The 23,268-nt window shown below is 38.4% G+C and overlaps 2 protein-coding genes across 3 annotated transcripts in view; one reads left to right on the top strand and one right to left on the bottom strand.

Moving 5' to 3' along the window:
* Positions 1–23,268, bottom strand: part of LOC306849892 (uncharacterized protein) — a gene marked incomplete at its 5' end in the record, with an annotated part of 704,045 nt that overhangs the window by 508,045 nt on the left and 172,732 nt on the right. The gene's annotated exons all lie outside the window — the stretch shown is intronic.
* On the top strand, positions 11,908–21,127 carry lhx2b (LIM homeobox 2b). Of its 2 annotated transcripts, none has more exons than XM_079385050.1 (5): positions 11,908–12,472; positions 14,182–14,384; positions 15,522–15,892; positions 18,616–18,821; positions 19,776–21,127. In XM_079385050.1, the coding sequence occupies exons 2-5, from the start codon at positions 14,185–14,187 to the stop codon at positions 20,064–20,066; spliced, it is 1,068 nt and encodes a 355-aa protein (XP_079241176.1). In that variant the 5' UTR covers positions 11,908–12,472; positions 14,182–14,184; the 3' UTR covers positions 20,067–21,127. The 2 variants fall into 2 exon arrangements, with proteins under 2 accessions (XP_079241176.1, XP_079241175.1); XM_079385049.1 differs by having other exon boundaries at positions 11,908–12,873.

Below are 23,268 nucleotides of genomic sequence, written 5' to 3'. Positions count from 1 at the left end.
CAATCGGCCCCAGCGTCGAACCACTTTGATGTGCTTGACGCTTTTCATCAGTTTCCTCTCCGCGTATGAAAAAGCCATTTCAAGTACAAAGGCTCGTGAGCACATTTGTAATTTGTCTCCTCTTTCGAGAACAAATGGACGTGGCAAAAACCATTTTCCCTTGTTCTGAGAGAGATCTGAATGAAAGTGCATATGAAAGGTGTGAGGCAGGAGAGAGCGGCGCTGAGGACGGACGGACGGAAAGGGGGGCACGATCTCGGCCCGATTTTTCACTCAAGTCAAACCCTATTTCACATCAGGCTGTTGTAACACCTCGTCCGCGGGCTCTCAGAGAGAGACAGACATACATGAGGAGGGTAGAGAGGTGAAAATACAGGGGGTGAACAAGAATAAAAGTCCAAATCCTCGGCTGTGAAAACTGTGGCACCGGGGAAGTGTGTGCACACCTTGTTTGGCTAATAACCTGGAGTCTTGTAAAATGTGAATGAGGGAGTCCTCCCAGCTTATAATTTCACACCCGGGAGGCAGGGGAGATGAGTGTGAATTGAAGGAGGACAGCTCCACGTTGGCGGTTCCCCAGACCGTCACACACCAGAGCGGAGAAGCCAAGACCACTGACTCCTGGAATAAAAAAGAGGTCTGGATCAGTCACCAAACCCACACTGAGAGATGCAACAGAGTCACGGTTACTTACCGTAAAGCACACGCTAATTTCATTCAGAGGCCCCAGCGTGACAAACTTATTCACTTGAACCTATGGATACAAATCTTACATACACTTATACTTGCATTTTAAACATCTTTAATTGATACCTTTAAAAACAATCCTTTGGCTACCAATTAAGGCAAGACAGCCTTGGTAAATAGGATAAGAAAAAGTAACACCAAGATTTCTTAAATGTTATGTTTAAATATTCAAATGATGCATTAATCTAAAGAAATCTGAACACTGGATAAAGCCAGGTTCAAAATTATTTTTGATTTTGTTGCCTTCTCACCAAAGTGAAAGGTAATTTTACAGTACATAGGGGATTTTGTATATCTCTTTCTGTCACAATAAAGTTAACAGCCAGAAAAATAGATAAATACAAATTTCACATTGGTGTATACAAACTCAAACTGTTAAAAACCCCCACAATTCATAAAACGTTGATGTATGTAAGTGCAGCTGAAGTGGATATTTCTTATTTAATGAAAATGGCTTATGTAATTAACATCTACAGATGCAAATAGATAAAGTGCGAAAAAATTTAAACTTTGAAAATTTTGCATGTTTTCTTTTCACTGAAACGACATGTTATGAAAAGCCAAACAGCCTACCAGCCCAACATCACAAAACTGACTATTGCATAAAAAACAATGTTTTTGGCTGTAACGCCTTGCCTTTGGGTTCATTACTATCCATTCCAGAGATTATTCCTTAAAATCAGCACAACAAGCCTGCAGATCACATCAAGGCCTTCATTTCTAAGACCTCGTTCATCTTTAAAGCTGAAGTGTGCAATTTCACCAGTGTTTCCCATATTCATATGCTGAAACAGTAGCACTTTATTTAACAGTCCTGTTCCTCATGTACATACTATGTACTTATTATAGTAATTACAATAACTAGGTAATAACTAGGTACTAACCCTGAACCTAGCCCTAAACCTAGCCCTACCCCATGTAGTATTACCAGTACTTTCTTAGGTAAGTACATTGTGTATTACACGTACTATAATATAAAGTGTAACCAAAACGACTATAAGCAAGTGTTTAGATTGATTTCTCTGAAACATTGCTCTGTTCGTTTGAACGTCTTAAAGCATAACTGGCCCAACCAATGGTGTGAGTTTGGGGGCGGGACTATCTGTTTGCCTGACCAATGGCGTGTTCGCTGGAAACCTGTTTGAAAACAGCCATTATTGTTGCAACTCTGATTGCTGACAAAATGACATACATCACCATATATAATTCTTTAAAGAGGGGCAGTGAATCGCTGAGGTAGCTTTAACAATCATCGTCTCCCTAATGATTAAAAAAAGTCCTGCCATCAATATCTAAATCTGCATTTTTGAACCATACCCCCCCCCCCCCTCAAAAAGAAAACTTCAATATCTTTTTGATCTTGCTCTGTTTTAATTGTGCCCCTGTATAAAAGGTATAAACAGACAGCTTTCGCTCTACACGTTAATGGGTATTTGCAGGAGAGAGGGGAGTGTGTGTGTATGTGTGTGCGCTCCTCACCGCGGCAACCAGAGCTCTCGGAGGAGAACACTGCTGTAATTATAAAAGGAACAAAGCACTGGAGACTAAAAACACATGAAAGGAAAAGAAAACATACAAGCCAATCAAGGCGCTCACAAACACGCTCTCTCAGCACAAACACGCACACCAATGCACACATAAGTTCACTCTTAGCCCTGCATTTTGTCCAGCAAGGTTACATTACAAGCATGCAATGACGCTTTATCAATTGCAAAATTGCATTCAGACAACACATCATACATGTCTATTTTTAAAGTACATCAGAACAGACCCTAATTGATGATCTGATCTAGTACATGCATCGCACAAGAACCGATCAGACAGCACTCTTAAACTGTCCCTCCTAGAGGAAACGATAAAACCCTAAAAGCAGGAAGGAAGTCATGAAAGGAACAGGTCTGGATAAGGTGGGGTCACTCTGACACACACACACATACTCACAGGTTTTAGTCAGAGATTCAATGAACAGCTAACTGGGCCATACTACCTGCCCATTTTAAAGGGACTGTTCATTCAAAAATTGAAATTCTGTCATCATTTGCTCACCCGCTTGCAATTACAATCTTTATTTCTACTGTGGAAAACACAAAACAAGATATTTTGAAAAACATTACTGTTCAACAATGAAAGTCACAAGGTGGTCCAGGTTTTTTTTTTGGACACCAACGTTTTTCAAAATATCTTCTTTTGAGTTTTGCAGAAGAAAGACACAAAGGAGAGTAAAAGATGACAGAATTTTCTTTCTTTTTTGGTTATAAAATCTCTTTCAAGCCTTTAGAAAAATAAGTCAATAAAAATAATAATAAGTTGAAAATGAACAAAAAATTAGCACAATTGACCAACTTTGTGTAATTTTGATCCCAACATTCTAATATTGGTAAAATTACACCTGCATGACTATTTTAATTTCACTATATATACACATGTATATAATTTATATTCATATATTTTGTTTTAGCTGTACAAAATAATAGTTTTTGTAATTTTGCATATGGTGCATATCTAAAAAAATAATAATAATTTTTTCCCCATGAATTTATATTGAATTGTTTTAACAATTAAAGCTTTTTTATAGTTGTGCATAATGTACATATATATAAAGAAAAGTGTATACAATTTTTTAAATGACAAAAGACAAGGTGGGGGATAGGGGTGCGTTCTCCATGCATTCATATTTAAATACATTGTTTTAGCTATTAATATATATATATAATTTTTTTTTGCCATACTCTGTATACCTACAAAAATTAAAAAGGCGTTTTTGTCCATGCCATGCACCATTTTAAACGTAGCAATATCACACGTCGGGGCTAACGGCAATGTTTTGTGTCTTTACCAGCTATGTTATGACTCCCTTGATGTTTTACAAGTGACATTTGGGTGTTGTGTGTTTGTGGGGGTTTCTGGAACGTTATATTCAAAGAACACTAAAACTGTTTTAAGTGTGCAAGGTACAGGCGCTGGGGGAAACAGGCTCTTGAGTTCATAGTTTGGCTGGCCAGATCATCCATGCGCTTTAAGTTTGATCAAATGCTTTAAAGCCAAGAGGAAAACAAAACCACATCAGCTGTTTCCTCCCCTCTCTGTGCTGCATGTACAGTGATGCGCTCAGCAGTCACGCATGTATTCGTCTTCACAACATGTCATCTGTCAGTCATCCTCTTACAGCAGAGCGGCACAAAAAAAACTCAATCAACCGCAGGAGCCTCTTTTTGTCTGCCAATTCTGGAATTTTCATGCTGCTTATTTGTCAGGTCAAAGGTTAAATTGCTGACCCTCCCTCTCATTTCCCCCCACACTCTTCTCCCCTCCGCGGCCAAAGCTCTATCTACAGAATCCCCATATTTACATGGATTAGACTTCTTTCACGCTGAAGAAAGAAATCTGGTTCATAGTCAAAGCCCGAGAAGCGGCCCACATCGCCAGAGTGGCCACGTTATTCACCGCCGGACAATGACCATATTGTGGGGATCTGAAAGAGGAGGGAGGGGTGGAGGGAAGCGCCCCGCTTTTGGCCCGAGCTGGAGCGGAGAAGCCGCCCCCTCCAACCCCCTTCCCTTTTTCGTCCACGGCAAAGTCCTGCGCTTGTGCCACTAGGCTCACGGGGGCAAAACCCCATCCGCTCTCCTGACAAGAGCAAACAAAGCCTGCCCACTGTGAACTAGATGAAGATGTCAAAAGCTTTTAGGCTGGTGGGTGGAGGGGGGGGGGGGGGGGGGTAAGACAAGGTTTTAACCAACAAAACCAGAGAAAAGGACCTTTTCACTCCCAAGGATAAATCCCACTAAGTCTACGTTTCCACATCAGATTTACTTTCCCCCGACAACAATCCAGCGACTCAATAAAATGATCAAGAACAAATAAGCGAGGCCTTCGAGAGGACGGGGCCACCGGTTTAGCAAATAGACCATGCCAAGCTAATCAGAGGAGAGCAGAGGAGCTGATACCATATAGACATTTGGGAAATTTACACAACATTAGCATCCTCATCTAATCCTCCGTGATGTCCTGCAACTTCTGCAGGAGGCCGAACTGGGGTCACGCTTCTGGAAGATGCTTTCTGCAAAAAGATGCGAGGCGTCAGCATCTGTGTTAGTGGAGTTAAAACAAACTCAAGTTTCAGAAAGATGGCATAGCACATCACTTTAATGCTCCTAGATAACTTGTTTACTCGCTTTATGTGTAACACCACACACACACAACTACGCACAGCCACTTTCACACTCTGCTTCTCCAGTGGTGTTGAGAACAAATGAGAGCTGTAAGATGTTAATTAGTGTTTCCTCCTGTTCGGCGGGCCAGGGGTCTGAATGAAGAGGTCAACGCTATCTGTGTACCTAAGGCTCAGACAAAGACAGAACACATTGTCTTTGACCAGCCAGGGCTTAGCACTGCTGCCAGCGAGGAAAGAGAGGAACGGAGCGGGAGGGCGTGGGCACATTTACACTCCGGAATATTTTTGCAATTAAACACGGCTCTGTCCATTTTTAGAAAGAAAATCCAAAGCGCTCGATCGTCTGAATTTCATCTCAGCATTGTAAACCGAGTCACTGGCTGTGATTTTAAAGACAGAATCCTCTTTTTACTGAGTGTTAGGACTGGATGTGAGCATTTTATGGATGTCAAAGATCAAAGACTATCCATCTACTTTGGATCCAGCATCCCGTATCTGGATAACAGCGACATTAGCACGCACAGGAAGCGTTTTTCTGTAAGTGTTTACTTTTAAACACAGCTTTCTCTTCCAGGCCAACCAATACTGGGAATAGGAAGTATTTAAAGAGCAAAGCCTTGTCCCTTTTGAGGACCCACCGTATAAAGCAAACCAGAGTGGAGACTATGGCCCATTCAGATGTTAATACATACACCATTCCACTGACTCTGATTAACTCCATGTCAATTAATAGTTGCCCTGTTAACAAAGAGTTATCCTCCCATTCAAGTCAGCGGTATGTTTAGGAGGAGAAAAGCAAGGAGAGGGAACTTGTAGTGAACCTTTACAGTACAAGCCCCTTCAGGATATAATACAAGCTCCGTCTCCTCTGGCTAATCCAGCCTGCAGATGCTGGAAAGAAGCTCACTGCTCTTACAGGGACAAATAATCAGAGAAAGGACGGAGGCAAACAAAAGAAATGTTCTCTTTTTCCCCCCAGGTCTAAACTGAGCCAGAGGTTCTCCAAAAGTGTGGGACAAAACCAAGCAGACAAGCTAAAAGCTTACGTTGCTTTAGAAAGTGCTTTCTGTGCGTGAGTTTATCCTCATGAATAATGATTGGACGAACAAACTTAAAGTTCTCAAAGCATTGGCTTTAGCTCTGTCTGGGTTTTGGGATATTTAAGTTGCAAAACAATCAATAAGACTCCAGGTGATTATTGATGTTTTAAAGTTCATGGAATGCTTACCTTCACATCTATTAATCAATGAGCGTAACCTTATTTTATGCCAATTAAACTAGGAAGTTTGTCTACATGTTTCCAGCCCAGAAGTCCATACTCACCATTTATTTTCCATCAAATTTCCCCTAATTAATATTAGCTATTAGCTACATGCTACTCTCTTAAAAATAAAGTGTAGTCCAGAAACATTCCCCAATCATCGGCTTTCCTCCTGATTTTTGTCTCCAGACTGACAGGTTAATATTAGAAATTGAAGGCAGTCATGCTCTCGAGCTAATCTATAATCAATTCCAAATGTGTGACTGTATAATGAGACAGCAGGCTAATGGGCAAGAGCAGAATGGTCACTACATCCTACATCTAATTGGTTTGGTTGCCCAGCCCTCAGCGTTTAAAACACTAGCTTTTTGAAGTTTGGATCTGTGTGATGGCTTTCGAGGCTCACTTATCCTAATTCTCTTTGACACATTTCCGAACCGACGTTACGTAAACAAGCACTGAAGTATCGCGATACCTGGGAAGTGAACCAGAACTTCAAAACCGCCTTCTTTTTTAATTAGTCTAGATCTTAAAAGAGATAATAGTTTTATTTTGACTTAAAATAGACTACACACACGCAATGAAACTGTCCGTTTTAAGTGCACTAATTATCCAGCTACATTTACATTATGAACTCTGCTATGTAGCAGTACATGCCAATAAAGCTGATGTATGCCTCTGAGTCTATCTATCTCTTAATCTTATTTAGACTAATTATTCTTTAATCATGCACTGTGCCAATGCAATCTTTTAAAGCCTAGATTTCAGAACATGAGGAAACCAGTCGCAACAATCTTTGGTCTCTCTCTCTTTGGCCGAGAGAGAGAGAGAGAGAGAGAGAGAGAGAGAGAGAGAGAGAGAGAGCTTCCTCTAGAATGCCCAACACTGTCTAATTAACAGGACAACCTCCTCATACACGTCTATTATTTCGTGTGTTTATACATTACGGCAAAAGTCTGCATTACTTTTTAAAATTAATATTATTATTGTTATTAGTGTTGTTGTTAATAATAATAATAATAATAATAAATATTATATAATTCCACTGTATAATTTTATAATAACTGTATTAATAATACATTTATACAGTAACATTTCTGATATTTCTCCCTTAAGTCAGTCTGAATTAAATTGCGTAGGCCTATGTTTTTCAAAATAGAACTGCTTTTCTCGAGATATAGGCTAAATATCCACGAACAGATAATGTAGTCTGCATCATACTTTGGCAATGGTCCAGTATAAACACTCGTTCCTCTCGCATCAGTCTTGTCAGGAGAGCAGTCATGATGAGGAAGTGGTTATTGGTTTCCTCTCTCACACCTCATCGGAAGAATCTGATTCAGACAGGAGGTAAAGGGCAAACCTTGAACTCATTAACAGGTTAAAAGAAGGGCCACGAAACAGCACTATCCATCCACTTTTAATTCAGAGCCGAGAGAACGCGCAAGACACCCAACAGATGCTCTGACTAATAAAATCCATCCATGTATTGTTTCATTGAGTCTATTTAGTTGTGTTAAGACACTTTTTTTTCTCCAAAATATCTATTTTTATACTGTATCGTTTACTAATATAAAATTAAACACAATATATTGTTTCAGCCCAGCTTCCACAGTTCTCTCTGGATAAAAGCTTCACCGGGAGTGGGTAGGCAGTGGTGCTCTATTCGTTCGTGGTGAAAGCCCCAAATCTCAGCACAGAAATATGAGTGGTTTGATCAGAGCTGGATAGAATTATCACGGGGAGAGATGCAAAGACGCGCTCGCTTTCCCTGCTGTTTGAGTACAAACCATATTAAACACCGAGCTGCAGTTATTAGATCTGACTGAAACAGCACTGAGGAATATGCAGCAGACGTTTATGAAATCAGAGACACTCTTTGACAAACCAAATAGGTAAAACAAAAAGGACATGAAAACCACACTAAACTAAACTGATAAACAATGTGGGGAAAGGGGAAGGCTGAATAGTAGACGAATTATACAGTGACTTTTCAAATGGTCGACTTTTTAAAGGGAATTTTAAATTATTAAATGCATTAATTGTAAAGGTAGTTTTCGGGGCATAATCTGTCGAGGTTCATCTCTTGTTATTTGGCACATAACTAGCTGGTTCTTGATTTTTTTTCTAAAATATGTAAAAAAAAAATATATATATATATTATCTTTATTATGTAAATCTCATGCTATAATAAAGTGATACATTTTTTTTTATTCTTACGCAAATTGATGCTACCGGAAAGCGCTCGCGTAGTGTCCTGTTGCTATGGTTACCTCCCATTTCGCGACAGGTGAAAATCCCTATGAGTAACCTGTAGCGTTACTGAAACGTTTGAAAAACTCTGTTGAAACATGCAAATAGCTATTTGTTTGTATTAAACACACACATATATATATATATATATATATATATTTACTTTTACTAAGCCCGCTTCCTTATTCTAACCTTTAAAGGGGGTCTGATCCTCTGAAATCCCCCCTAATTCGCACACTGTCTGTAAACAAACTACATATAGGTATGCTACTCATAAGCGTAGGTGCTGTTTAAGTTTTAGAGGTTGTGTATTTTGCCCTTACCCGCAGTTTTTAGATTTGACGGGTTCGCGAAATATCATATTTCGCACGCGCCTCACGATATCCCGCACTGAAATGTTTAATGTATAAGCCAACATTATACTAGACAGAGAGAGCACATAAATATGCATGCATTCAATTAAGGGTATTACATTTGCATAAGGATTTGGGAGCTTAACATGCCTTTTCATATTTGTGCAATAAATCTTTAATATTATCGCCTGCCCTTCAATGCCGTGGGTACTTTTATTAATAGTCAGTCTGTCTACTATTACTATGGGCTAGCCTACTACTATCATCACAGTTCAGATCAGCTTAATAGGCCCCAATGATTGCCAGGACTGTGGTAAATTGTAACTGGTATATTTGTCACTCTACATAAACAGTAGCTGCACCTGTTCCTCTCGTGACAGCTCAGACTAGTGGGTATTTTTTGGAACGTATAGCATTCCATTATATTTCATTGAGTGAGTAGCCTAAATATTCGGATCAGTGGACAAATGTGTGTTTTTTTCAGTTAAGTGTTTATTCTAGGTATCCCCAGATTCCCACAATTGGACGTTATTGCACATTTACTTAAAAAAAAAAAAAAAAAGTTAGCATGCAGCATCCTGCTGTTTTCTCTTGCATGCTCGTCTTGCTGACCATTTTTTTTCTTCTTATTACTGTGACTGTGTAACAGAAAAAGTCACATTAAAACAAATATTTTGGACAGTGTCACTCAGGTCAGATGTTATAAAATGATGGGTTAATTTTCTTCATGTAATTTTCCTGAACTCAACCTGTGCCATAGCCTTCAAGTACATTATATAGCTAATGACGATCGATTACATCAACATCATTTACAATTTAAGAGCCGCATACAATAAACGGCCAATTTTAAAGAATGTTTATTAGTTCCTTCGTTCACAGCACAGTTCACTACAGCTCATGGTCTCGTCAAAACGCCAGGTGTTTGTTTATAAGACACAAGCTGATAATGTGTCAGAGTTAATGCCAGCCTTAATCTGTTGTGCTGCTTGGAGACACGCTTACATTCAGGTTGTCTTATTGGAGGGTGCAGAAGCTTTTTGAAGAATAAACAAGAACCCATGACAACTATCGAGCTCTTCCCACAACTTCTTGAAATAATGATTTTGGTTTTAACACGGCGTACAAGAACATTGTTTATGAACTGTAATTAAACCCAAACACATTTCAAACAGGTTTGGCAGAAATTTCACAAAGACAATAAATATTAAACCTAATATAATGTAAAACAATGCATGAACATTTTTATAATTTTTGCACCATGTACATTATTTCAAAACTTTTGCACAAAATGTGAAATATTTTTGCATTACTTAGGCTATTATTTTGTGCATGCTATTTTTTTCGTATTCATTGGGCTATAATGCAAATGGAAGTCGAAAGCAAATACACGAACAAAGTTTAAATGAGCAGTATTTGTTATTAAAGCGCTTATTCAGCAAAACATGTTTTTAATTAGGTTAAAGCATTGCTGTGAATATAGCTAATGAAGCATATGGACTTCACAGTACAACATATAAAAGCATTACAGAATATAAATCAAATTATTGGCGGATCATCAATATTAACTCTTCCATATAAAAACCAATTGATTTTTGCGTCGAACTATATCATGCCTATTTAGTTAAAACACGAGTCACGTGGGGGCTGTATGAATTTGTCTCCCACTGGTTTGTTCCTGAGGTCCGCTGCTCTCTAGGGCTCGAAATTAATACTGTCTCGCCAATTAAGTTCAGAGCGCCAATTAAGAGTTCTTTATGAATTCTTCGAGTAAAAACAAATCCTAAAAAAACTAAATGAGCAACTGAAAACGCCACCGCAAAAATCAGTGCAAAAACATTTTAATGAATAAAAAACGGACTAAAATGTAAAAAGAAAATAACTATGACCTATATGCTAAATTTAATCTCTTCTGTGCTTCTGTCCTTTTTTAAAGAAGTCTGTCTTTGCGTTGCTAGAATCATCCCCTATTATACTAGATGGACTGAATAAGTCAAACAAATATATGGCCTTTTGGGATTTGGAACCAGTGGCTCACAGCAGTCCATATGAGGTACAAAAGAGGACGGCCATTAATAAGGGATGATCAGAGATATTCATTGTGAGTGTTTTCCTTAGCTTTCTAAACACTCAGATCATTGATAGCCTATATATATATATATATATATATATATATATATATATATATATATATATATATATATATATATATATAGGTATGAAGAATTATAACATTATTAATGAAAGCTTATCTTAGGGAGTTTTGGGGAAAATATAATGCTCACAGAATGACATTAAAAATTACGAAAATATTACGAGGAACACTAAAATATGTTAAAAATATTAATATGAATAAAACCACGCACATGAAAGAGGTTATTAGTATTGCATCTTTCCATCGTTTGGTAGAACAATACAATATAGAGTTTTTTTAAGCATGTTAGATTGATGAAACAGCCGAATTCACTGTGACACTGACGTTAATTGGACTTCTCACAGATACTGAGTTGTACATTCAATGCTGTCAGTAGAGAAGAGACTATTCCGTTCTTCTGGATCCTTTTGTTTAAGCAGCCGCGGGGATCTGTCCAGTGCTCTTTAACACCGAGGCGGTTTAAAGCGGATCAATCCGAAAACCAGTACGTTTGAGCTAATGGTAAAAAAACAGAAATGATTATTTCGCATTAAGCACTGCATGGCATGAGACATAGACTTACAGTTCCATATTAAAGAATAGGCTTATGGAATTAATGAAGTCAAGTCACAAATCGGAGCGATTCACTCTTCTCTCTTCAGACGAAGACGCGCAGTGTCCAGTTCGCTAAAGTTTAAGTTTATATCTCACTGCAAGTCGCTCATATTAAGGCCGATGCTCACTAAATCTAATTAGCTACTTAAGCTTTCCAACGCATTAAACTCGTCTATAAAAGAGAAATGAATATAAATCATCGGTCGAAAAAATGTCTCGAGTTACCATCAAATTTCGGTCCAGCTGACATTAAAATCCCTGCAACAATTCGATACAGTGCGTTTATCAAGAGTTCGAACAGCCAATAATCACGAATGGAACGGCGTGACGTCAAAGTCCCGGTAGAAAAGGCGCGTTGGGTTTGCTCACGTTTGGAGAGGGAAGAGCGCAGGGAACCTCACTGTCTTCACTGGATTATACAAACCAAAAGTGTCCTCAACTCCTCCTCCTTCTCAGTTGCTTGCATGCTGATCTTACTGCATGCGGGACGAACAACAAATGCTGTATATGACAGGACAACCATCTCATTTGTTAGAACAAACCTTTGAGTTGATTTTTACCCAAGCTGAAGCCTACTGAAATTGGACATTTTGGTGTGCTTGTGATGACAAACTGTCGTGGAGGAGGTGAAGAGACGTGGATGAAGATATAACCACTTGCAGAATCTGAATCGTCATTGTAGTCGTTCCTCCCAGGCATTTCGGGATTATATATTTTTTTATTCTTCGGCGATGCAATAACGGATTTGTGTGTGTGTGTGTGTGTGTGTGTGTGTAATGACCGGCAGCAGTCATGCTCCAAAACTGATTTCTGAAAAGACAAGAAAGAAAACTGAAATCTTACACTGACAAATGCATGTCCAAAATGTGGTAACTGAAAGTTACTCACGAAGAAATAGGAGGGTCCATGTCACACATGTAGAGGGGCTTCAGTAGCTGGTATGTCCTCAAAGCTCCGGAATGCTCTCATAGGCTAAACCGATCTGTACTGGTGCATGTTTCTCATACTCCGATGCATTTAAAAGAATCTATCAGAATACGGAGTTGACATTTCTGATAAACGAACACCGTTTAGACCGATCAGGTCCTCCAAACGGGAATTATTTAATGAGAGCGAGAGAGGTCATATGAACTGCACAGGGCTAGAAGTGCGTCTCACGGAAATCTTGGGTTGCAGATCTGACGGAAACACGTGCTATTCGGTCTCATCTGCGGCAACGATGCTTTTCCACGGTCTGCCTGGAGGCGAGATGCATGGTGTTATGGAAGAAATGGAGCGGAGAGGAAAGAGCGATTCGGCGACTATCAGCTCGGCCATAGATATGGGGGAAACAGAGACGGTAGGAGAAAGCCATGCCTCTCGCTCCAGGCGCTTGCTTGGAAATCCTAACAGCCTATATTAACTGAACCGTTATTCCAACAGTGCAATAGAGGCCCAAAGATGTGATTCCGATCTTGGCCATTTAAACAAACTTCAAACTTCTGCGAAGCCAAAATTACAGGCCTCGTCTTCAATGCATTGCTTGTAAACCTTTTGTCATGGGTGGAATGCAAATAGTTACAGAAAGCTACGAGATACGGTATCAATTTGAAATGGCCTGTAGTCCAACTTAATTTCGACTGTAAAAATGTGGTTATTCGATAAAGTGGTGAAATATTAAGCAATTAGCGAGCAAGAAAATCCATATTCGGTTTTGCACAGAAAACAAATTCTAATTATTTTACAAACGACTATGCAGTGCTGCTGAACTTTAAGAGACTCGAATATATATATATATATATATTTTTTTTTTCATAATATACCAGTGATATAATTATGATTTTAAAACATTAGCAGATATTGTGATCCAGCTAAAATATATTGGCATTGTTTTGGGCCATAATATCTGTGATTAACAACAGCAAAAAAGACAAAGCAGAACCATTCCATTGCCATTATAATATTTTTTGAGCTATAATGCACGCTTAAAACTGTTTTGACATTTTTAACACTGCATATCAAAACTTAAACTATGACAAATCCAAAATTACAAATAAAGAAATGCTAAAGAATAAAACAATATTTTATTCTTACACAATTGTGTGTGTGTGTGTGTGTGTGTGTAACCTATATATTACGAGTGTTTGCTGTGTAGTGTATGTAAGGCCACACAACACGCCGAACGTAAACACAATAAAACAAGCTCAGCCTTTGATTAATTTGCTTATATATGTATCACATTTTCCAAAACTGTGCCTTTGTTAAAGAAAAAACGACGTGAATGGAGGCATGCATAATACAATATTTTCTTGCGGTTATTTTCTTATTATTCGTGGCATTCCGTTGTCACGGGAAATATTAAAAATACACTCACTCACTGAATACACTTCTGTATTTATCTTCTCAATCTCACGCCCCTCCCATTCTCTACTGAAGTGAACACTAGTAATGCCTGATTCTTTGGACATTTATCATCAGCAAATGCGTAAAATAGAGTTTTCACTAATTACTGAACCCAGACACTTTAAATACGCGTTGTGTATTTTATGGGTTTCTAATCTGACATTATAAATATTTGTATTACGCTTCAGATAATGGAGTGTTTTACTGAAACTGGGCTTTGAGTTCCTGCCTTTAGTGAGCGCGCTGTTCGCCTGTGTTTGTGCAGAACATGCCTTCGATCAGCGGGGACCGGGTGGCTCTGTGCGCGGGCTGCGGAGGGAAGATCTCTGACCGCTATTACCTGCTCGCCGTGGACAAGCAGTGGCACATGCGCTGTCTGAAGTGCTGCGAGTGTAAACTCAACCTGGAGTCTGAACTCACCTGCTTCAGCAAAGACGGAAGCATCTACTGCAAAGAAGACTATTACAGGTGAGCAAACTCGTTTACTTAAAAGTTGCTCGATTTTACGCATTTCCTTCGCCTGGAGTGACGTTTTCGTGTGTGGATAAATGATACAAATGTAAACCTGTCGTCAAAGCCTGCTTTTTGTCTGTTCGGTGTGGTTTCGTCATTATACACTTTAATAATGCAGAAACGACGTAACTCATTTTCATTGCGTGCATAAAGAAAATAAAAAAAAGTAAGATTTATTTTTTTTCTGTTGATGTTTGTGAAAACGTAGTTGTACATTTTACTAATCAGACTAATAATAGCCTACTTTAATTAATACAGAAACTACTAAAATTATTCAAGGCATAATTTTTGAACGTTTTTGATTAAATTAACTAAACATTCTTTAGAAAACGAATTTGTCTATGTATTGTGAAGACATCACGATGCAATTGAATAAATACTTTAACAATTACAATAATCCAGAAACTACTAAACCTGCTCAACGATTTTACTATTTTCTCGTAACAAAGAAACAAATCATGTAGCAACATGCCTAAATCGTCTCTGTATATATTGCATTGTGAGATGATTTTGGGCGTCATTATAAAACTAAATAATACAGAACGATTTTCCTACTTAATCTTACTTTGCATGAAATACATTTCTGTAGGCTACTTAGAAAAAAAGAAAGCAGCAAAACCTATAGAAAAAAGCTTTAGTGTGTGATATTTGGATGATATTTAGCTGACTGTGCACTGATTCTGTATGTCATTGTACAATTTAATAAGAGAGGCCTATTAAGATAATCATATAAGTGAAGGCTTTACCCGTTTCTACGTTCAAATGAGGCTGCAGCTCACGTCAATCTCAATTGTAAGCTATTTAGTAATTATTCGAGACGTAATTATTGGCGAGAATAGATTCCACTGCACGAGTTAACTATTTGTTAACGCATCCTTCTGTTTAAGGCATTATATTACTTCAGCAATTCCACATAGGGCCAGATTAAAAAATATAAAATTAAAAATACAGCTATAATGCATAATTGCAAATTCTAATTTATCCAAAGGTTATTATGAGAAGCAGCACATTTTAATGTCAGGCTCATGAGTGGTGGGCCCACCTTCTGGTTGAAGTGTGCTGAAAGGTCACAGCTGCTCTATTCTCCCGCAGAAGGTTTTCGGTGCAGAGATGTGCCCGGTGCCACCTCGGGATCTCGGCCTCGGAAATGGTCATGAGGGCCAGGGATTTGGTGTACCACTTGAACTGTTTCACCTGCACGACTTGCAACAAAATGCTGACAACTGGGGACCACTTCGGCATGAAAGACAGTCTGGTGTACTGCAGGCTACACTTTGAAACGCTCATCCAGGGAGACTTCCCCTCGCATTTCAATCACACGGATGTAGCGTCTAATAAAGGACTGGGCAGCACGGGCCCTCTAGGACTGGCTTATTATAACGGCGTGAACACGGTGCAGAAGGGCCGGCCCCGAAAGAGGAAGAGCCCTGGGCCCGGAGCGGACTTGGCGGCTTATAATGCAGGTGAGACCATCGCTCAACTTGTTGTTGTTGCTGGTTTACTGCTCGTTTTATTCCTTTATAAACATTCTTTGTCCTTCATTTTAATTTTTGAAGAGTTGCACGCATATTTCCTATCTGAACAAGCTTTTAACAGCGCGTAGTTATGTTATCCTAATAGTTTCCTGCGATTTCGGAGAATTTCCAGGTTTACGAAACTTTTTGGGCGGCACTGAATACCCAACGAAATCGTTTCAGAACAAGATTAAAACAATTTACATTAACCTTAAGTGAAATTTGGCTTAAACAATAGCTGCCACTATTTTGAACAATACAGTTCGACTTTTATAAACATGATTGCATTTTTAATTAATTGAAAGTACACATGCAATAAATGAACTGTTTTCTGATACGAAAAAAAGGGAAATAAAGCTGTAAAAATGCGGGGAACATTTATAAAAGCCATTTGAATGCAGCCCCGACTAAACAAATTAACAGTTTTGTTTGAATAATATTTTTTTGAAATATATTTCAATATTTTATTTCCTTTTATACATTCAAAATACTTTTACATTCCAATTCGTTTGAGACATCTAAAGTAAATAAAGCATAGCCTATATGTGATGATAGTTTTGTAAAAGAGCGCAATTCTTTACTATATCATAATACTGTATTAAACATTTACAAATTGTTAAAAATATTTCTTCCAAAAAAAACCCGAGAGAAATAGGCTACATACGTTCACTTCTTTACTATAGACTAGGTAAAAGACAAAAATGCGCCACTTTTCTTTTTTTTTTAAGACAATCGACACACATCACAGATTTCTACTAAAGCACTTGAGCTTGTGCTGAACAATTTGGAACAACGTGACTTGTTCGCTCGGGCATTCGGGGCCCTCAGCGGGGCATTCGGGCCCCTGCTTGAGGACCAAACAGAGGAATGATGACGACTACAGAGACTGACAAGTGGAAAATGGCTTAGATGCTAGTCGAGACCTCCGGAAGATTAAACACAAGTGAAAGAAGAAAGAAAAGAAAGAAAGAAAGAAAAAGGGAAAACCTCCAAATTCAGACGAATTAATTTACTATGCTTTTTGCTCTAAAAAAGATGTTATGCACGAGTCCAAACAAAATATATTATCCTATAAGGGAAAAAAAAAAAAATTAATAAAAAAAGCCGATATAATTTACCAACCATCTCTTCACAAATATTCAGCATTTTCTTTGGTTCCAGGATTTAATTTCAGATAAACTGAGAGAAAGCGAAATGAATAAATAAAACGTTTTTCTAAAATAAATCGTTATCACAGGATGCACATACTGAAACCGTTTGAGTCGCATTAAGACTATAACTATAAAATACAAGTTTATCACGAGTTTTTATTATATCTCCAAGCTATATTTCCACTGTAAAATGTGTAAATGCGATGCTTTTTTATCACTTTAAACTCAGATTGTTTGGTTGCTTTGTAAATCTTGTTGTTTTGGGATTGTTAATTGAAGTTGGCAAATTTATCACAAAAATTGCGGTCTTGTTTGGAGGACCAACCTGCTTCTGAAGAATTGTTAAATTCACATGGACTTAAAATGGAAAAAAAGAAACTTTTTGAAATCAGATCAAGCGTTTGACTAAAGAAGGAGTTAACTAGAGTGAGTGAACTTTGGTTTCTCTGCTCTCTGAGAGTCAGACACAGTCAGATCATTGCTGCCCCCATCAGCTCACACTTTAAACAACAGCGAGATCAAAACCTGAAAAACAAGAACAGTAAAGACACAGTTCATCATTGCAATACTACAGTAACCATGTGCACATTAATAATTCTGTGTTCAGTGAAGATAACTGCTCTTGACATGCATCGCTGTAGTAAAGGTAACAGTATTTCTCAATGGCCATATTTATATCAGGAGGAAACATTTGTTCACCATGTGCAGCGTTGTAAAGCATTCAAGGTTAATTATCTGAAGTGTTGATCAGACCATTTTCAATGACTAATATTTGTAGTTGTCAGAGAAAACATAATTCTGAACTGTCATGCGTCTAGCAACACATAAACTTCTGCCAAGAATTTGGAACTGGCGCAAACACATTTCTGACACATTCAGACAGGCCTATCTCCTAAACACTTGTGTCCAAGACAGATAGTGTGGGCTTTTCACAATCAAATCCTACACAAGACACCATAAAAACAGAACCGAAGATATGGCCATATGTGGGGGGTGGGGTTGCTGTAAAAACGGGTAAAACCACTCAGATTTTTTTTTACTTGAAAAATCGAATAAAATTCAAGATGCAGACTTGCATGCTTTCAAAACATGTCTTTTGCATTTAGAATCAAATCATTTTTTAGAAAAAGATCAAAAGAGCATGATGTAAGACTTTACAGATTATTATGCATGCGGTAAGTTGCAAACACAGCAACATGATGGTACTGTGGCTCCTTTATGTAGTCAAATCCAAGACTAAACACAATGTTGAAGTGCAATCAAAGAAACAAAAGAATCTGAGAGGCACGTCCTCATTCTCATCACAGCGTCTGATCGTTCTGTCATTGCCTCTCATGCATTTATTCTTGAGTTTCAGCTTTCTGCATTTATTCAAACTAGAACTGCAGTGCTACACTATATACGTTTAGCATTATGGAAAACGTTATTTGCATGTGTACTTTTAAGCTTTTGAAATGTATGGACTCATTTTGGGATCAATAACAGCAACACAGCTAATCTATTTTGCGTTTTTGGATTCAGCATTGAGCTGCAATGAGAATGATGGCGATCCCATGGACAGGGACTCGCAGTACAGCACCAGCCAGAAGACCAAGCGCATGAGAACGTCATTTAAACACCATCAGCTGAGGACCATGAAGTCGTATTTTGCCATCAACCACAATCCTGACGCCAAGGATCTGAAACAGCTGGCCCAGAAAACAGGCCTCACCAAGCGCGTCCTACAGGTCAGAAAACTCCCTTCACTTAGACTAATCGTTTTTGCTCAATGCAAGTCATTTTAGCTTTGAGATTTTAGCATACTGACCATGAAAGCCTTTAGTTTTTATATTAGTCAAATTTGTTTGTATAGCACCTTTCACAATACATATTGTTTCAGAGCAGCTTTACAGAAAATCATGATGTTGTTGATGTTTATAATATCTTCATGCATTATAGTTGCATTTAGCAGATTAGATCTGGACAATTATATTACATTTTTTGACAATGCAAGCAATCAAGCAGTTAAGATTTGCTATATAGCGTGAATAATGCATGTATGCAGATAAAGTAGGACATATTTGTATATTTAACGGAACTGAGTGATATTATAGTAACATTTTGCGACAATAATATTCAACCAGTTGAGATTTGCTATTGTATATATCGCTTTAGGGTGAGTGTATTGTATATATGCAAATAAAGTTGGATTTAATATAATATAGCCCAATATACGTATTAAGTAAAACATTGTCAAAAACAACACATTCCTTAACATCAGCAACAAATTAGACATATTAAAAAATTACTTGAGGAATTAATCAAATGTAATTCACAAGCCTGGTCTCCTCAAATAGAATGCTATTAATTTGTTGCTGAAAGAGAGAAATCTGAATTAATTACATGCACAAATAAAACAAGGTTTTAGAGCATGTCTGGAAATAAAAGAAACAGCTGTTTGTCAGATATCATTGAAACCAGAAAAAAAAACAAAAAAAACAAAACGCAGTTGCTGTGGCAAAACAACCAGGGGACAAACAGAAAGTAAAAATATTAGAAATATTCAAGTGAAAATAAAATCTCAAAGTGCTAATTATCGTCAGCCGTCATTCGGCTTTGATGAGATGAACGTTCTTCCCCTGAGCATCGCATGGTTTTCTCGTCTGTGGTTTATTTCTAACGTCTGTCGTCTCGGTTCGCAGGTCTGGTTTCAGAACGCTCGGGCCAAGTTCAGACGAAACCTCCTGCGTCAGGACAACACAGGTGTGGACAAGGCCTCGGACGGGTCAACCCTGCCTGGAGGAACGCCGTCCGGACCGGCCTCGGAGATTTCCAACGCCTCTATGAGCCCATCCAGCACTCCTACAACCCTCACAGACCTGACCAACCCCACAATGCCCACCGTCACCTCCGTACTGACCTCCGTCCCGGGCAGCCTGGACATTCACGAATGCCGGAGTCCATCGCAGAGCACCTTAACCAGCCTCTTCTGATGCTCAGATTGCTCAGCACCTTCATTTGCTTCCTCCATTCGTGGAGCCACCTAAATCAGAAACAAAGCGTGAGCATCGCTGATCATGCTAGTCGTCCACAAACTACATCTGTCTGAAACGTAAACCGATCTACCTGGGCATTTTTGTACAGGCCAGGAACTTTACAAACGTGGCCGATCCAATTCAAAAGACTAAAAAACGAGACGTGAAAGAGAAACTCTTTGTTTAGAGTATTGCATTATGGGGCAGACTCAAGTTTCACTGAAGGATCTGTTGATAAGAGAGTGATTTGCATTTTATTTTCAGTTTTTTTTTCTCTCATGTTTTCCCCCCAACCATGTTTACAGAGAGAGACTGAGCTGGGAAAGGCATTTGTTCGTCAACCTCTTATTTATGTTCACGCACAGGAGTCAGTGTGAGGAAACTGGATTATAATGTGAATAATTGCAGCGTAACCTAGCCTGACTGTCACGTGCCTTATCCTGCAGTGTAGTCACTGAAGCCCCTTTAGCAACGCTAAACGAACTACATCAGAAAATGTGTACTTTCATTTGACGGATGATGAAAATGGTTGAGTAAATCACATGTGCACAAACACACACACACACACAAACACACGAGGAAGAGCTGATCATATATCCTACTCTCATTCCAACATATTACCTCACTCAGAAATCACTGGATATGATAGCAGTACATATGAAACCTGAGAACACGCTTCATGCACTGGGAGAGAAAATGGCTGTGGAGAGTTTGTACAAAAGAAAAACCTTGATCGGAGGAGCGCCATGTAATGGAGCTCATCACAAACAAACACTGATTTATGGAATGAAACACTTTCTTTTTTTTTTTCCTCATTCGGTTAGATGATTTTTTTTTCTCAACCATTAAGATGTGACAGTGTTGGAGACAGGGTAAATGTTTCCATGGTAACCAGAGGCTGCTTGTTGAAATGCTGTACAGTTTTGACAGATTATTGAGAAATTTTGAGTCCACTCCCTGCAGTATCCCCTTTGATGTAAATCTTCAGTTCTGTAAAAAGTATAAAAAATTGAATCACTATTTTTATTGTGGGCCTCATTATTTCACCAGTTTCAAAGCATTTTACAAAACAGCAGTGCAAACAGCATTAACACAAATCTAGAGCTTAAAGACAAAAAACACATTCTAACGGGACATTAATACATTAAGATGATGGTAATTTAAAACTGAGAATCCCAAAACCAAATGCCGTTTGGTGCAATTTGTTAATAGACATCTCGTCACACACATTACATGGTTGCATTTTAATAAAAAAAAAAATAAAAAAAAAATATATATATATACATACATATATACACACACACACACACACACACATATATATATACACAAATAATACACACACACACACACACACACACATAATGAATTACACATAACCAAAAAGCAATCATATGTATTTTAACAGATTATAATACGTTTTATAACGCATGTTTTGCAAAAACATATTCTAATGTGAAACACCACTATCTTTCAGACTGTATTTTGCAGTGTTCCATTAAAATTTCAAATAGTTTCAAAATAAAATAAAATAAAAATAAAACCCCCTCTCAGATTTAGGCAAATTAATTTTCATATAATAACTAACCCAACCAACCAAAACCACATTTCTTTCTAAGCTATGGATTTGGCAGCTTTATGATCAGAGAGAAACCACACTGAAACCAAGTTCCTCTGGGTCCTGTAATCAGAACCGTATTTGGCTTAATCACAGGAAAAAGCTGAGATAATAGGAAAATAGCTTTAATTATTATAGAGCAACTTTAACAGTACATTAAACATTAATACTAGGAAAATAAAAATAACACATTTAATGATTTTCTATGTATTAAATGACAAGAAATGCACAGAAATGCTAATGCTTTAATATGTTCTGTTCTTGGGTTGTTGTTATGTTTTGTTAGTGTCCTTGTACAGCATTTGTGTGTGTTATTTCTGAGCAGAAACCCTCTAGTGACTAGTAGAGGACTAAACCTGCACTGGAATTTATTATGATAATTATTTTTAAACGGTTGAATGGTGGAGCATTTGGAAGGCGAGTTTATTACGGCCCATGTGAAATATATGGTCGCCCAGTCATCGTACCTGCATGTTTGGCCCTCACAGACATCCGCTGAACGGAAGCAGAAACTCCCATTTTCACACACATCAACACGTCCATCTCGACACACGATGCTTCCCAGTGTGAACTAGGCCTTGGCCCTTGGTCTGGATGAACATTAGGTCAGTGACTCTGGGCGTCTCGGGTTTCTCTCGCCGCTGTTTGTTGAAGTGAGTGGTGTGGAGAGGTCTGGCGTGCAGCCCGCCTCTCGGGCTCCTGGAGGCCTGGCAGACTGGGGTTGTAATGGGCTTACGATGAGTGCCAAAGCCAGCCAGCCACCGTGGAAGCCAATGTGGTGCCCAGATGTACAGCGCATTCCCACTAAAAGCCACATGATGAAGGCTTTAATGGAGAGAGAGCCTGCTATTTAAAACACACTACAGCTTTTTGGAAATAGTTGGTCCAATAAAGTTTAATATGGAATATTATTACCTCATTTCTGACTGTGCAGAATCCGAGGATCATTGCATCGGTTTGGATGTTTGTGACGCGTACTATGTAACAAAGACCATGCAAAGTGTCTGTGGTTTTTTCAGATCTTTACCAAGGGCTGTTTGCTTTGTTGATCTGGGGTGCATTTCCCAAAAGCAACTATGGTCTCAACTTCAGTCATTACCAATAGAGTTCAATGGAACTTGTGACTTGGGGGGGGGTTAAATAAATAAACATTTAGAACTTCACAAACTTGGAGCCAGGAGATGTAGGAATTAATTTCGATAAACTGATTTTAATTATCCAGTCACTTGGAACACAGGAGTCGCAGGAGACACAGAACACAAGGATGACATAAGAACTGACAAACACTAACTCAATGGACAAGACCTTAAATACACTTTCTATCAGGGAGGAACAAGACACACCTGGAATCAAATTAACAAGGCAACATGAGGGAGAAACTAGGTCACAGGGAGAATTAAAAAAAAAACCAGGCCATCCAGCCATGCATGTGACAATTATAATTGGGAAGTTGCCTTTTCTAAATCAAAATACATTTACTTTAGAAGCAAAAATTTACTTTAAGATATTAAATCTTGTAAAATAAATATAATCTGTCAGCAG

Source organism: Barbus barbus (genome assembly GCF_936440315.1).
Source record: "Barbus barbus genome assembly, chromosome: 29".
Taxonomy (NCBI): domain Eukaryota; kingdom Metazoa; phylum Chordata; class Actinopteri; order Cypriniformes; family Cyprinidae; genus Barbus; species Barbus barbus.
The sequence above is the reverse complement of the archived record's forward strand: the minus strand, read 5'-3'. Positions and strand labels throughout refer to the sequence as shown.

Coding starts and splice junctions, on each gene's coding strand:
- lhx2b (XM_079385049.1), top strand. CDS start 12,661: ATGAACTGCACAGGGCTAGAAGTGCGTCTCACGGAAATCTTGGGTTGC. Junction 12,874..14,181: donor ATATGGGGGAAACAGAGACG/GTAGGAGAAAGC, acceptor GTGTTTGTGCAG/AACATGCCTTCGATCAGCGG. Junction 18,822..19,775: donor TCACCAAGCGCGTCCTACAG/GTCAGAAAACTC, acceptor CTCGGTTCGCAG/GTCTGGTTTCAGAACGCTCG.